The 13,399-nt window shown below is 44.4% G+C and overlaps 1 protein-coding gene across 4 annotated transcripts in view; it reads right to left on the minus strand.

The window, feature by feature from the left end:
* PTPRF (protein tyrosine phosphatase receptor type F) overlaps positions 1-13,399 on the minus strand; it is a 376,154-nt gene that overhangs the window by 81,098 nt on the left and 281,657 nt on the right. For all 4 annotated transcript variants that reach the window (XM_063407253.1, XM_063407256.1, XM_063407252.1 and 1 more), the window contains one exon: positions 9,438-9,548. In XM_063407253.1, the coding sequence (XP_063263323.1) occupies positions 9,438-9,548 (111 nt within the window). The remainder of the gene's footprint in view (positions 1-9,437; positions 9,549-13,399) is intronic.

The raw sequence follows: 13,399 nt of genomic DNA on the forward strand, positions 1-13,399 counted from the left end.
ACACTGTGGCTGTGCCTGGAAAGGAGCCAGTCTGCAGGGCCCCCTCCCATTTTGGGGATGGCTCTCCTCTCCCTACTGGAAAGTCCCATCTGACGTGGCGTACTGTAGATGGATAAGAAGTGAAAAGGACCAACCTTCTCGCTGATCTGAGAGATGAAAGTTTGTTTTGTTTGATGGCAGAGTGCGATGAAGATGAGGAGGGAATAAAAAAAGACAAGGAAAAACACAGAGAGTAAAAACAGGCCAAGCTTCATCTGTCCGCACACCACTGAAACGACAAGACAAGACTACAGAGGTCAGCCACGGCTTCCCACCACGCACACGCCACTCCAGGGACAAGAGGGGCTGCACTCGCACTGCTCTGCCCACAGCAGGGCCGGCCCCTCCGCCTCCCTGACCCACTCACCACTCCTGGAGGCAGGGCAGAGAGGACTGCACACCCCACACATCCCCACATGGAGGGTGCTTCAGGGACGGCCCCACTCTGGGCCAGATGCTGGACACACAGGAAAGTTTACACGTGCAGAACACTCACACGCACACAGAGCAAAGGACTCCAGCCATCACACACGTGCTCCCATACACCCACTCCAGCGACAGAGATGATGGCAAAGGCACTTTAAACCCATTGACCACACACTGGGAAGACCACATATGTAAATCCAAATTTTATAAAGTGTGAAAGAAATGCTCCAAGTGGTGATGCGAAAAATCTTCTACCATGAAGAGCTGTTCCCCCTCTCCAAACAAAGAGCTAAATGCAGCAGAGAGGTATTAGGCAAGTGACAGACATGCGCAGTCTCAGCTGGGCTCAGTTTTGAGAGCCTTATTGGTACATTGTGCTGCGAGTGAGAGATGGACAAGAAATCAGAAGGACAAAAACACCCAGAGAATTGAGCAGGTCCCAGTTTTTGTTCCTGCGGGAGAGACAGCAGAAGGTTAGTTGCATTTTCCTTATAGACAAAGGAGATCTTATTTCTCTAGCAGGAGTGACCTCACTGCAGCTACAGATCTGTGGCATACCAGCTGTAATCGAACCCTCGCTGAGAGAATACACAAATGGATTTGATAGTTAAAGACTGCTTATGAGTCACATTTTTGATGGGGGAAGGAGGAGGTGGGGGAAGGAATTTGCTTTCCAGCAGAAACACTGCAAATTGGAGAACAGCATGTGGCATTATACAGTGCAACAGTACAGTAAGCCATTTCCAGCAATCAGAGGACAGGATTTTAACCAACACTGACATAGTACAGGCAAGGCAACAAGCTACCAGTAACAGCTACCTTAGTGGCCTATGGAGTGTAATGAAGCTTGCTGGAGAACAGCAAAACACTTATTTAATTTTTTTCGATTGAACTGATACCAGGGAATTTGAACCAGCCAACTCAGAGTTTAACTGACCCGTGAGGGCCACATCCAGCAAGGAGCCCCACCAAGATTATCTGTAAAACAAACAGTCCTAAGCTCAAAGTCCAGGTTTCCTCTGTCCTGCTTTGGAAAAGGGATTTACCTCTTGATCTACAAAACCTTAGCATAAGGCTCATTTGATCCTATGAGACCCTGTGATGGGAGGGAACCTCTTTATTGCTGCTCCCAAGCCAGCACTTTATTTCCTAATCTAATGGAGCGTATCACATCTGCATGGCTTCAGCAGATAATGAGGGGCTCCTGCCTTCTGCTCAGCTCTTCCCAACAGGGAGGATTTGTTTCCTGGCCTTGCTCAGGAAGGACAGCTCTCCTGGCAAACCAGGTGTGCTCGTGGAAGGCTGCGTTTCTGGAAAGCAGCACTAACACTGCAATAGGCAACACAACTCCAAGTGGACCATGGCAGAGTGGACCAACCTCCTGCACCCTCTGGGACTGTGAGACTGAAGGGCAAGAGCTGGTGAAGGGTGTGAGACTGAGGGATGATGCTGGAACAGCTATAGGAATACCTGTCCTTGCTGCTGAAGCCCCAGAGCCAATCTCTGCCCTTGGGAGGGACTGAGGGATCCTGACCTTACCAAGGGGACTCAATTCAGCCTGCCTGGGGGCAAGGTGAGGAGTGCTGCTCCAGCTGGGGGACAGCCAGCAGCTTTGTTTTGGGGACTCTGGCAGGGATCACACTGCATCAGTGGGCACGGACAGGAGTAGGCTCCAGCAGCGGCTGTCCACAGGTGTTGACACTTCAGATTAGAGCTGGAAAGGTGTGGAGACACATGTGAAACACAATAGTTCAAACAGATTACTTTCTGGTTTGTCAAACACAAGCAAGTTTAGGACCTGCTATTTGTCATTAATTGCTGGATTATCTCTTAATCTCATTTTATATTAGTGGCTTATAAACTATAAAAACCAGTAGCAGGCTATTTTAGAACAGCTGTAAAGCAAGAGGGAACACCTGGGCAGAAGGTTCTCTCTGCTCTTCCCTTAGTTAAGGCTTAAACAGCCGCTGCTTTATCTGAGATAAACCTGATAAATGGTAAATTGAAAGTTTCATCTTCTTACAGGTTCCATTCACATGGTCCCTTATCTCCAGTTCTCTATCCATGTCACTCCTAAGGTAAAAAGCATGTTTTATCAACAGTTTTTCTGCTTTTTTTTACAGAACAAATGGCTGAGAAGTGATGGTGAATAAAATCTGCCTCCTGACCATGCAGGGACAGAGGCAGAGGATTTAAGCCTGGGGTTACCCAGAGTATCCCCTGTGCACAACACCACAGCTCACTAAGTGTGCTGCTGCGTTCTCAGGAACCTGAGCTGCCTGGCAGCTAAGCTGAACATGCCAGTCTAAGTGCAAGTAGAGTCACAGCAGAAAAGCCATCAGAGGATAGCAAGCTCTAGAAGGTAAAAATGGGGCTCCAGTTGAAATCCAAGCTGAAACAGCAAAGAAGCAGAGCAAGGCCGTATCAGACACTTGTCTGCCAGTCCTGACTGTCAGACAGCTCTCATGCTCTACAGGCAGAAATTCCTATCTGATTGAATTTGGCTTTTACTCTGCCACAGATGTGCTTGTCTGTGCAGCAGCAGCAATACTCTAACCACAGCAGCTTGTTGCAGAAAGAATGAATTTGGATTTATGGGGGGGCTCTGCTTTTGAATAGTCTTGGTCATTATCTACCTGAAACAAGGCAGGGGGCTGTGGCCAGGATATGAATGCACAGGTCTAAGAGTTTAGATCACTAGCTCAAACAAAGAAACACATTTCCAAAGCTTTTCAAAGTGGGAAGCTAATACTTCCCTGAAAGCATCAAGAAGGTTCATTATCCCAACTGGTATTGTAGTTCTACTGGGAACTGCCAGCATCTGTCCTGTGTGAAAACCCTCTGGTGCTATGCAAAGCATTAATAGAAAGGCCAGCCCAGTCATTTTGGAATCCAAAAGACAGAGAGGTTAACAAAAACCCAGAGGGGATGAACCCGTTCCTGTTATCTCCAAAAGCACATCTTGTGTCTCAAGGATTCCACATAAATCAAATTTTCTCCTTTACAGCTTTTAGTGGTATAGAGGAACAAAAGGACAGATTGTCTTTTTTATGCCAGATTACATGAGAATAAGACAACCTTCCATTAAATCCGATGAACAATGTTCTCATGCCACAGTGGTGAGTATATTCCATCCTAGAGAGCCAGACAGGATACTCAGGATGCCCAACCATCCTTTCCCATTCATAGTACACACACATGCATGCATGAATTCAATTATGAGCAGAAAATCTCAGAGCACCAGAGATGTATTTCTTAGTCCTTTGTGCAAGTGGATATGGAAGGGGAGGAAATGGACATTTAGTTGGCACAGATATGCCGGCCTAATTGTTCCACAGATGTCTGTGCAGGTCTTGCGGGTAGGAGGGGAAAAGAGGTTGTCAAGTATATTTCTCTGTTGCATTATCACACACTGAGCCACCAGTCACTCTCCTTCTATTTTCCATAAAGGTCATTTTACAAATAATAAGACTTGAGCCTTGCAATGCACTTTGAACCATCAAAGGATTTTGCAAGGAATAAGATTGTTAAGCTTATTTAGTTGAGTTCTATAAAGCACATTGCAATCTTTAGATGGAATGTGCTAGTTGAAGGACAAAGAACTATTGTTTATTAAACCATGATCATTACAAGTATTACAACATAGCAGAATGGTCATAGAAACACACTGATGGTGAACACACTTCCACGCCAGAAGAAAATATGACAAAATATTCATAGTAATGAATATTTGGGGAGAAGAAAACCTGGCAGAAGGGCAGCTCTGGTGCGAGGATACACAGTGACAGCAGCGGGAGCCGCAGTGCCGGTGTCACCCCGGCACAGCCCCGGCTGTGCTGGTCCAGCCTGCTCCTGCCCACACCGCAGCCGCTCCCACGCGGGTCACAGCAGCACGGCCACAGCTTCAGCGTGGGCAGAGGAAATGAAATCAGAAGCACTGAAATTCCACAAAAAGGAGTGCACTTCCTTCAGCAGGTCTCTGCTGCTCTGCTGTGCTGCAGCGTTACCCCGAGGTCAGGACTGCAGAGCGCACACGGAGCCGTCATGGCCCTCCAGGCCCGCGGCCTCCTCAGCCCCGCAGCGGCCGCCGAGGGCTGCGCTCTGCGGCCTCTACCGCAGCCTGCCTTTGCTTCTCCCGACGGGCCAGGGCACACATCTGTCCAGAGCAGCAGTCAGGGTCAAACAGCCTCATTCAACTGCTGGTTCGTGTCTCCTGTCATCCAGGCATCTCCCTCACAAGCCTCTCCAGTCTCTGCTTGCCTGTGATCACTGCCAGGCCCTCAAGCACTGGCAGTGCCCCTCTCTGGTCAAGTACTGTCACCCTCAGCAACCCTGAGGAGGGGCAGGTTTAACAGAGCACACTGCCAGAAGTGTGCATACAGCGGGGCTGTAAACAAACGTATTCCCTTGTTATTTAGCTGTTTTTCAGACATCTCCAGTTTTGGTTGCTGACTGTTTAACCACTGTCCTCAGCTTTTACTCTTCTCCTGGCAATAGCCTTGAGCTTTGACTGCTGTTGCTATTTTAGCTGCTTTAATATTACATAAGCAGAAAATGTTCCTTTTAAAGGCGTCAAGTCCTCTTGCTCCAGGCCTGTGTCAGTCATTCAGAATTATTATTATTTACACAAGGTCCCTGCTGCAGTAAGTATCATATAGCCACAAGTAGCCATTTCAGTGAGCTCCCTCTGTGTCTGAGCCTAAGCTACTGCCAAATTCTCAAGGGTAAAACCCTGCAGAGGCCAGAGAATTACTGCTAGGGACAGAGCAGCAATCCAAATTTCATTTTAGGTGACGGCTCCTTGGTGAAATTTGGCAAATAAAATTTCAGACTCCAAGTAGGGTTCCCTGCTGCCAAATGAAATACTAGCCTGGCCTTTCAAAAAGCAGATCAAGAAAGCACAGATTTTTGCAGTAATACCATTTCTATTTACTGCAGTCTGATCTACTAGTTTGCAATCTGGGGACAAAGCAGATAATTCAGTTTTACATGGTCTTTTTTTTAAAAGTAGCTGTGCAGCTCCTTCTCTACAGTATGTGTAGCAATTTGGGCTAGAGAACTCACTGCACTTGCCCCACTGGGCTGTGCCTTGAAGGCCTGAAAAGCAGCACTTAAGAAGAGAAAACTGGGCAGCAGATTTCTCATTTAATGTCAAGTATGCAGCCAGGGCTCCTGTAAGTACTACTCTAACAGCATTGACATTGCTCACTGCCATAAGCAGCACTGGGGAACACTTCTAGTGAACTACAGTATTTGATATATGAACAAATATATTTGATATATTTGATATATGAACTAGTGTATTTTTACATACATACATACATACTCATCTGCTTCATGTGTAGAGAAAGGAAAGGGTGGAAAACCCCTTCATATAGGGAAAGAAGAAAATAACAGTGCATCTATTGTGGGGTGCACCACACAGGCCACCACCTTCACAGGCATTTTGTAGGACAAGACTTGTGGCTGAAAATGCTTCTCTTGGTGCAGATGCCCCTGAAGCTATAGGCAAATGAAAAGTGAAATGTGTTCCTAAAAAACAGTATAGGAGAATAGTATAGGTGAATCAGTGCAATTACACTATACTCTCAATGTGCATGGCAAAATGACACCACCTTTTTTTTTTTTTGTTTCCATACAAAGTCCAATCTGCCTTCTACTCTTAAATTATAGTTTCTCCCATGTCCTGAATCAATGTCTTGGATCTTTTGCTGCTAAATTAGACAGCAAGCTCTCTGGATTACAGGAATCACATCTTCCGTGTTTCTAGTCCCTTCTCTTCTCCCTGCAGCACCATCAAGTCCCAAATCTAATCACTGTTACAATAAACTGTGGTGGATGTAACCACAAAGGGATGAGTATTTCTTCATGGTGGTAATGATAACATCCAGACCAGCACTGGGAAATGTGCTTGTGGTTAAAGGCAGGATAGGAATATGCCAGTGTACTCTCTTCAACATCCCTGCAATGGTCCAGATAGCCACCTTGCCCTGGCACGCTCCCTGATCTTGCTTTCACCCTGTTCTTGCTCTTCTGGTGGTCTGGATGTTTTGTGCCACCCTCCAGCAGTGGGAGGCAGTCAGCTCCTAGTGCTGATCCCAGCTCCATCCCAGCCCAGCAGCCAGATAGACCCATCAGTCCAGAAGCAGAAGGCTTATGAGGGTTGCTTTCCAGCACACTTAGTAAGATGAAAATAATAGCTTGGAGGAAAATGCATCCATTTTCCTTTACAAATCCCTGGTGTGGAAATGTTTTAACTTTTAATGAAGTCCATCTGTGCAGAAGTGCTGGCTCTAAAGGATTTACAGAGACAAGACACTGGTGTAGCCTACTCCTTCCTCCTCCTGTTTTTCCATTGATATAGAAAGCCCTGAGCAGTGCCCAGATACTCCTTCTCAGCACCCAGTCTCTTCCTTTGTTAGCATGAAAAGTATAAAGATGCTAATGAGCCTGTGCTTTCTAACACAGCCCACTCACAAAGGATTACCTGGGAGGCTAAGAAAGGGGAGAGAATATGATCAAAAACACAAATCCCAAGATTCAAGAGAAACAAACATTTGAACTATTAGAAAAGCAATAGCCTGTAAATGAGAGCAGGCAAAAACAGTCCCAAGAACTACACACACTGGAAATTAGTGCTCAGCACTCAGCCATGCTTCCTGAGGAAGTGGACGACTGCTTGGGTATTCACTACAATGAGGTCAATCATTATAAAACCACCAAGCAATGGCGGTGCAGCCCACAGACTCTATTTCCACTGTAATTTAGCATTAATTAATGTCCTCTCTAGTAAACATGCAGGCACTTCCTAAAGAGCCTGCTGCAAGTCACTGAAAGTCTAATGACAATACTGTAGAACTATCACAAAAAGAGTAAGTTGGATTTCTATCCTGTATCCCAGACCTGAGAAAGTAAGATATTTCTATTTTTTTCCTTGCATTAAGGAAATAAAATACTGTTCTCTGTTTAAATAACTTTTTGAAGTCTTTAACTAATGTAGTAAAAAGAAGACCTTTTTTTTTGTAGAGCATTTGCTATCAGAAACTGTAAGCAAAAATACCATCTAGGACTTAGTATGCACAGGAAATATGATCTGATAACATCATCATAAATTACAGGGTGTCATGTCTTAAATATACAGAAGGACTTTATCTGAATCACGTAAGTTGGAGATTCACATTGTAAAGATTATGTGCAAGAAGAAGTCTTGTTCCAAACATTTATGTGTAAAAAAGGTGACAGTTAACAGCAAAACATACGCCAAAGAACATGCTTTTGTTGGTGAACATGAGGATCCTCTCCCATGTGCAGACCACACACAGCCCATGCTTAACCCAACAGGACAGATGAACCTTGCTGAGCACAAGCCAAGTGTAAAATCCAGTATGCTCCTCAGTCCTCTGGGATTCATTTGCTAAACAAAGAATGCTCATTAGTAAGAAACTGTAAAGTTGTTAAGAAGAGGTTTTTCTACCTCTTGAAGCTTTTGTGCCTTTTTCAGCCGCATGTCTATAGAAAATAGAACATCAACAATCTGAGCATGTCACAGGAGGCAAAAGCATCCCAAATTCTGCAGCAATACAGCTGAATGAATATCCACACAAACCTATGCATGAACAGCAAACCTGGTAACTAGAATCCTTTCTCTCAGAGAGCAAAGGGTCAATCTGGGATGAATTTTAGTATAGCTTGCCTGAAAAATGAAATTGCAAGAATACAGGGAATTTAAAATCATCCATAAATACATTGTGAGAGTGAAATGAGTGATTCCACTGCATAGATATAGCTTCATCTTCTGAATATGTTTAATTGGATACTTCAGTCTTCCAAAGACTCTTATAATCCAAATTAGGCTGCGAAATAAAAAAGCAGTCCCCCATAATAAGCAACAAAAACAATGCCAGAAGCCACTCCTAGAAGCAAACACACAGCATGAGAAGACTTTATCATTCTCATGTCCTCTTTCCATACTAACCAATGCATATACAGCCTTAAGACTGTATTTTCTTTCTTTAAATCAGAAGAAGAAAGAAATGACTATGAGATTTTTATTATTAGTCTGTTGATTTACTATATGGAAATAAAGTCTGGTTCTAACTTCCTAATAAGCACCAGCACAAGAATGTTCTTTCTTTTCTTGGGAAAACCCATAACTACATTTCCCAGGGGGTCCTGACCAATGACCCTGGTTCTGCAGAGTTTCATAAGAAGCAGCACATGTTTTTTTTTTTTTCTTGCTGAAATTAACAGAAAGTGTACAGGGAATTTAGCACTTGCTTCTCTCCAAGCTAATTCAAACACCTTCGATGTAGAGCAACAAAACTGCCAGGAGACTATCTCAATATAAAACCTAGTTATTTTGGTATGTTGAAAACAGTTTTAAATTGGCAACATAGCATAACCATTAGAAAAATTGCTTTACATGAATTGTGGCTAATTTCCAGCAGGTTCCCAGTGTGAGCCATTAATACCCAGAGGCTCAATCATTGATGCATGTAAGATGGATTAGGACAAGTCCAAAAAGCTGTTTAGTTTTTAAAGGTACACATTCCAAAGCAGAGGCCTAAATATTGGCTCAGTATAGCTGAGCACCTCTGGCTGATCAGACCATAACCAGTTTTACATTACTCCACCAAAGGTTAGTTTATACTGAAATGATTAAGCACGCCTTGAATCAAGATAACTATGACACAGAAGTTAAGGAGCTCAAGAGAGAAAGGAATTCCCTTCTGCTCATCATGTTTCAGTATTTTACATAACACCATATAAACAGCAAAAACAGATTTGCTTTGTGAGTCAAACACAATGTGGATCAAAGATACCATTGAACTTAACTTGCTGAACAAATGCCCCCATCACACAATCCACAGTGTAACCAGGGCACGAAGGCAGGGAACGCTCTCCTTTCACTGAAAACCATGGAGATTTTGGGAAGAAGGAGAGTGACCTCCTTGGGTGGAAGCTGCTCTTACCTCGAACATAAAGGTTGGCTGGGGCAGAGTAGCGGGTTCCTGCGCTGTTGGTTGCAACACATTCATATTTGCCTTGGTCTGACTCCTCACTGTTCTCTATTTGCAGAGCTCCTGTACACAAAAAGATGAAACAGACAATTCAGGTTATGGCAAATCTGGTAACCAAACCAACAGCCTCTGAAAAGGAAGGCCGTGCCCCACACTTTTAAGGTATCTTCCTGGATAAGTATTTCATGATGTTCCCTGGACCCATAAGGTACCACCATGCAGCCAAAGGTACCCAGTCTGCTGTTAGAAACTTGTGAAATTGATTATTGTTATTTTTCTAATGTGCAGGGAACCAATTACTGATTTATTTCTAACCATCCCAACCACTTCTATTTTTTTGCTTCAATAAAGGAATAAAACATACACATACACACATATTAATTACAGCTTTGTATGGGACTCCTGCCTAATAAAAGGACCTTTAATAAGTCTTTAATCAAAACAGGCAAGCAGAAAGCACACTTAACTGTAGCTGTTTCTTATCTGATCCACACAAAGCCTAGCAAACACTCAACAAATTATAACCTTCCTGCAGAAATTGGCAGAGTCCCATCCCTCCCACCATCACCATTTTTCCCTAGTGATGTCTCAAAAAGACAACTCCTTTTGAGAAAACACTTTGCCTTTCATCAGCTTTTTCCATGTCAGTGCTCTCCGTATTTTTTCAGGTTTCATCATATACAATACTAAAACATTAGAAGGTTAGTCTGAGACATGAAAGATACACACCAATGTGATACACCCAAACTGCTGCACGGTGCTCTTGTGAAGGCCACCCTCCCTTTGTCCCAGCAGTGCCTGCTCACCCAGCTTTGGGTCTGGAATAGCTGCTTATCCCAGGCTGCATGTTCCTTGGGACATGATCTGATCCCACCCCCAAAGTGCCAAATGCATGGGGGGCACAAGTAAATAATGACAGTAATTGTCAGGGCACATAGGGTAGCAATTTACATGGGGAACCTGTACAGTATCAGCGATGTGGAAGTGAGTGGTCTAAGCTGGTTTCCTCTCATCTACTCAGTATATTGCCCTGGTGTCCAGCAGCGCTCAGCCTGGCCTTTCATCCAAATTCTTGACCAGCACAGATGACTGCACAACTGGTCACACCTGAACTCCCTTAATTGGGCTCCATACACAGACTAGAAGATGGAGATGCACAGAAAGAAAAAAGCAGGATGCATATGACAGCAACCTGGCACTGCAGGAGTCTGTGGCCTCTGGCCAGATACTGAAGTGGCTGCTGCTCAGCCTGCTTTCCCCAGGCATTGTGGGAATAATTTTTAAGTGCCTCCAAGTGCTCAGATTCTGCTGGTTAGTATTGCCTCCAAGAAGGGAACTCTGCTCACAAGCCATATCCCAAACTAAAAAATGTTAACCCCTTTGCTTGTAATGATCTGAACTCATTTCTGCCCACCACGGTTCAAAATGACCACTGAGAGCCGCACTGAGAATAGCTGGTGAAATTGCCTTCTCCCTTCTTGCTGGTTCAAGCTGCAGAGGTCAAACACAGTTTTTCGTATCATCAGAACAGAAGAAAAACTAATGTGAATCAACCACTGCCACCTACATTATTTAGAAGGATAAATTGAGACTGTAGCATAAGCCTATATGTCATGGGGAAAAATGAACTTCCCTGGGTTCTGCCATATAATAAAAATGATGTACAGAGCCCTCCCTATTGTTGCATTAGTGCTGAAAATGAGGCTTCAGCTAGGCAGAGAAAGCTCGTTTGCAAAAAGTCTTTCCACCTACTAACAAAAGGACCTGCCAGCTTGCCTGGCCACAGCACGCTCTGGATACCTGCAGGCTGAAGCCTACAGAGTTCTGCTGCTTAATTCAGGGAGAACAGTGAATTTCTACACCCTGTCTGGGAAAAACATCTTCAAGCAGACAGTGGCATGATAGGCAGTGGAGCAGGACGAAGTTTCCCAGCATTGACAAGATACAGAGAATCAGAGAATCTAGAAATGGAAAAGACCTATTAGGTAACCTCGTGCATCCCTGGGGGCCAGGGTAGGATTGCTCCCTGTTGTAAATGTGCTTGTCTTGTGTCCAATCCCATTTTGAATGTGCCAAGTGATAGGTCTTTCACCACTTCCTCAAGGAATTGATGCCACTGCCTGGTTATGCTCTCTGTCAGGAAGATTTTCTCAGAACTCACCATATATTACCCCTCTTTGTAATTTCTGCTCATCATTCCTTGGGCGTGCATGTGCTGCAGAGCTCACTCCAAGTGCTTCCATCGAGCTTGTCTGGGAAAAGTTGTCTGTTGCAAAATACACCCAAGCTTAATAAAAAACCCAACTGGCTGGACTAGAAGCAGAGCCAGCTTCAAGTGATAGTAATGTCTGCCTAGAAAAAAGTAAGATCCCTAGATAATTCTGCCATAAACACAGACCTTTTAATATGACCCTTTCAGCCATTTAATACATATCACTGGTATTTTTTTACCCTTTATGTTCATGATCACCATGCCTCTTAAATGTCAATTGAAGTATTTTTCATCTTTAGGGACCTCAATAGCAGAAAGAAAAAAGAGAATGAAGAAAATGAGGGGAGTTTCAAAAGAAATTCTGTTATTGCCTGTCAATATGGACCAATTTCTAGAATCGTACTATAAACATGCAACATGTCAGCAACTGCCTACAAACTGCTCAGGGACTTTGGACAAAGGACTCTGCGTTTGTCTGGCACAACTATTCAAACTATGATATGTCAGGAGGAAGACAAGAACCCAGGGCAGAAGGAAGTTAATACAAACCTCTCATATGAAACAGAAAGAAAATATGTACAGCAATAAATCATTGTTAGACAAACACACAGATCCTGCAGCATAACTGACAGCCAGCAGAAACTGGAAGGATCATGGTAAATTGATTGCAGTCAGTGGGGCTGTAGGGGTTTTCTCGAAGGACAACCTACAACTAAGTGATGGATCCAGGAAAGTGTAGGGTGACTCGGAGTACAAAGATTTATGCATAAAGTTAAGAAGTTCAGACATTTCTGGAATCAGAAAGCTGGAGACAGACGTGCATCTGAGACTTGGGAACAAGCTTCCTATAAAATGCTCTCAGCCTAGTTCTGTGATCCCGGAGAAAGAAAGACATCCTCTCTTGCAGAGCTCATGTCTAGGCTGGACATACGGAGTACAGGGAAGTTATGAGCTGAGTTCCGAGTAGCATCTTTGCCTGAAATTCATGGAAGCTGCATCCAAACATGCTCAAAAGCACAGTGAATTCTCTGCCTTGACAAGTGCAAAGGATCTGATTTCTATTCCTAGCCCTGTCAACATCTCATAATCTTCTGCGCCTCTGCAAACCAGGGCTAGGAAGGCTGATTTACTTTTATTCATTACTTTGGGATTTATGTTGCATAAGTCGCTGAGTGAAGCCTTGTTCACACAGGATGTTACTGCAGACTTCTCACAAGGACTCCCCCAGTGCTCCTGTGCCAGGTGCCCTGTTCCCATTCGTGTGGCTGAGTCCTGATGTGCAATCAGACAGCAGGGCTTTGGTGGATGCATGAGGACCATCTACCACCAGGACATAGATGCAAGTACACAGAGTAGAACTGAACAAACAGCTTGTTTGGCATCTTGGGGGACTCTGCAGCAGCACGTGCGCATCAGAGTGAAACCTGTCCCTGCTGAGCACCACTCACCTCCTGCTGCTCCTCTGCAGCAGGGCTCCAGAGGAAGAGGGGAACAATTCCTCACCACACTGCCATGTCACACCAGTCTTGCTTGTGTCTCAGACCTGCTCCTGATAACACATCTCAGTTTATCAAAGAGCTGAGAGCTCCTGAGAAAAATCTCTGGCTGCTCTCCAGTGCCAGGGAGAATGGTTACAAGGCAGAGTTTTCTAGGGTTTGAGGGCAGAAGTCAGCCCTGCTGACAAGCATTCCTTACTGTATAT

This window comes from Prinia subflava, chromosome 10, assembly GCF_021018805.1.
Source record: "Prinia subflava isolate CZ2003 ecotype Zambia chromosome 10, Cam_Psub_1.2, whole genome shotgun sequence".
Classification (NCBI taxonomy): Eukaryota; Metazoa; Chordata; class Aves; order Passeriformes; family Cisticolidae; genus Prinia; species Prinia subflava.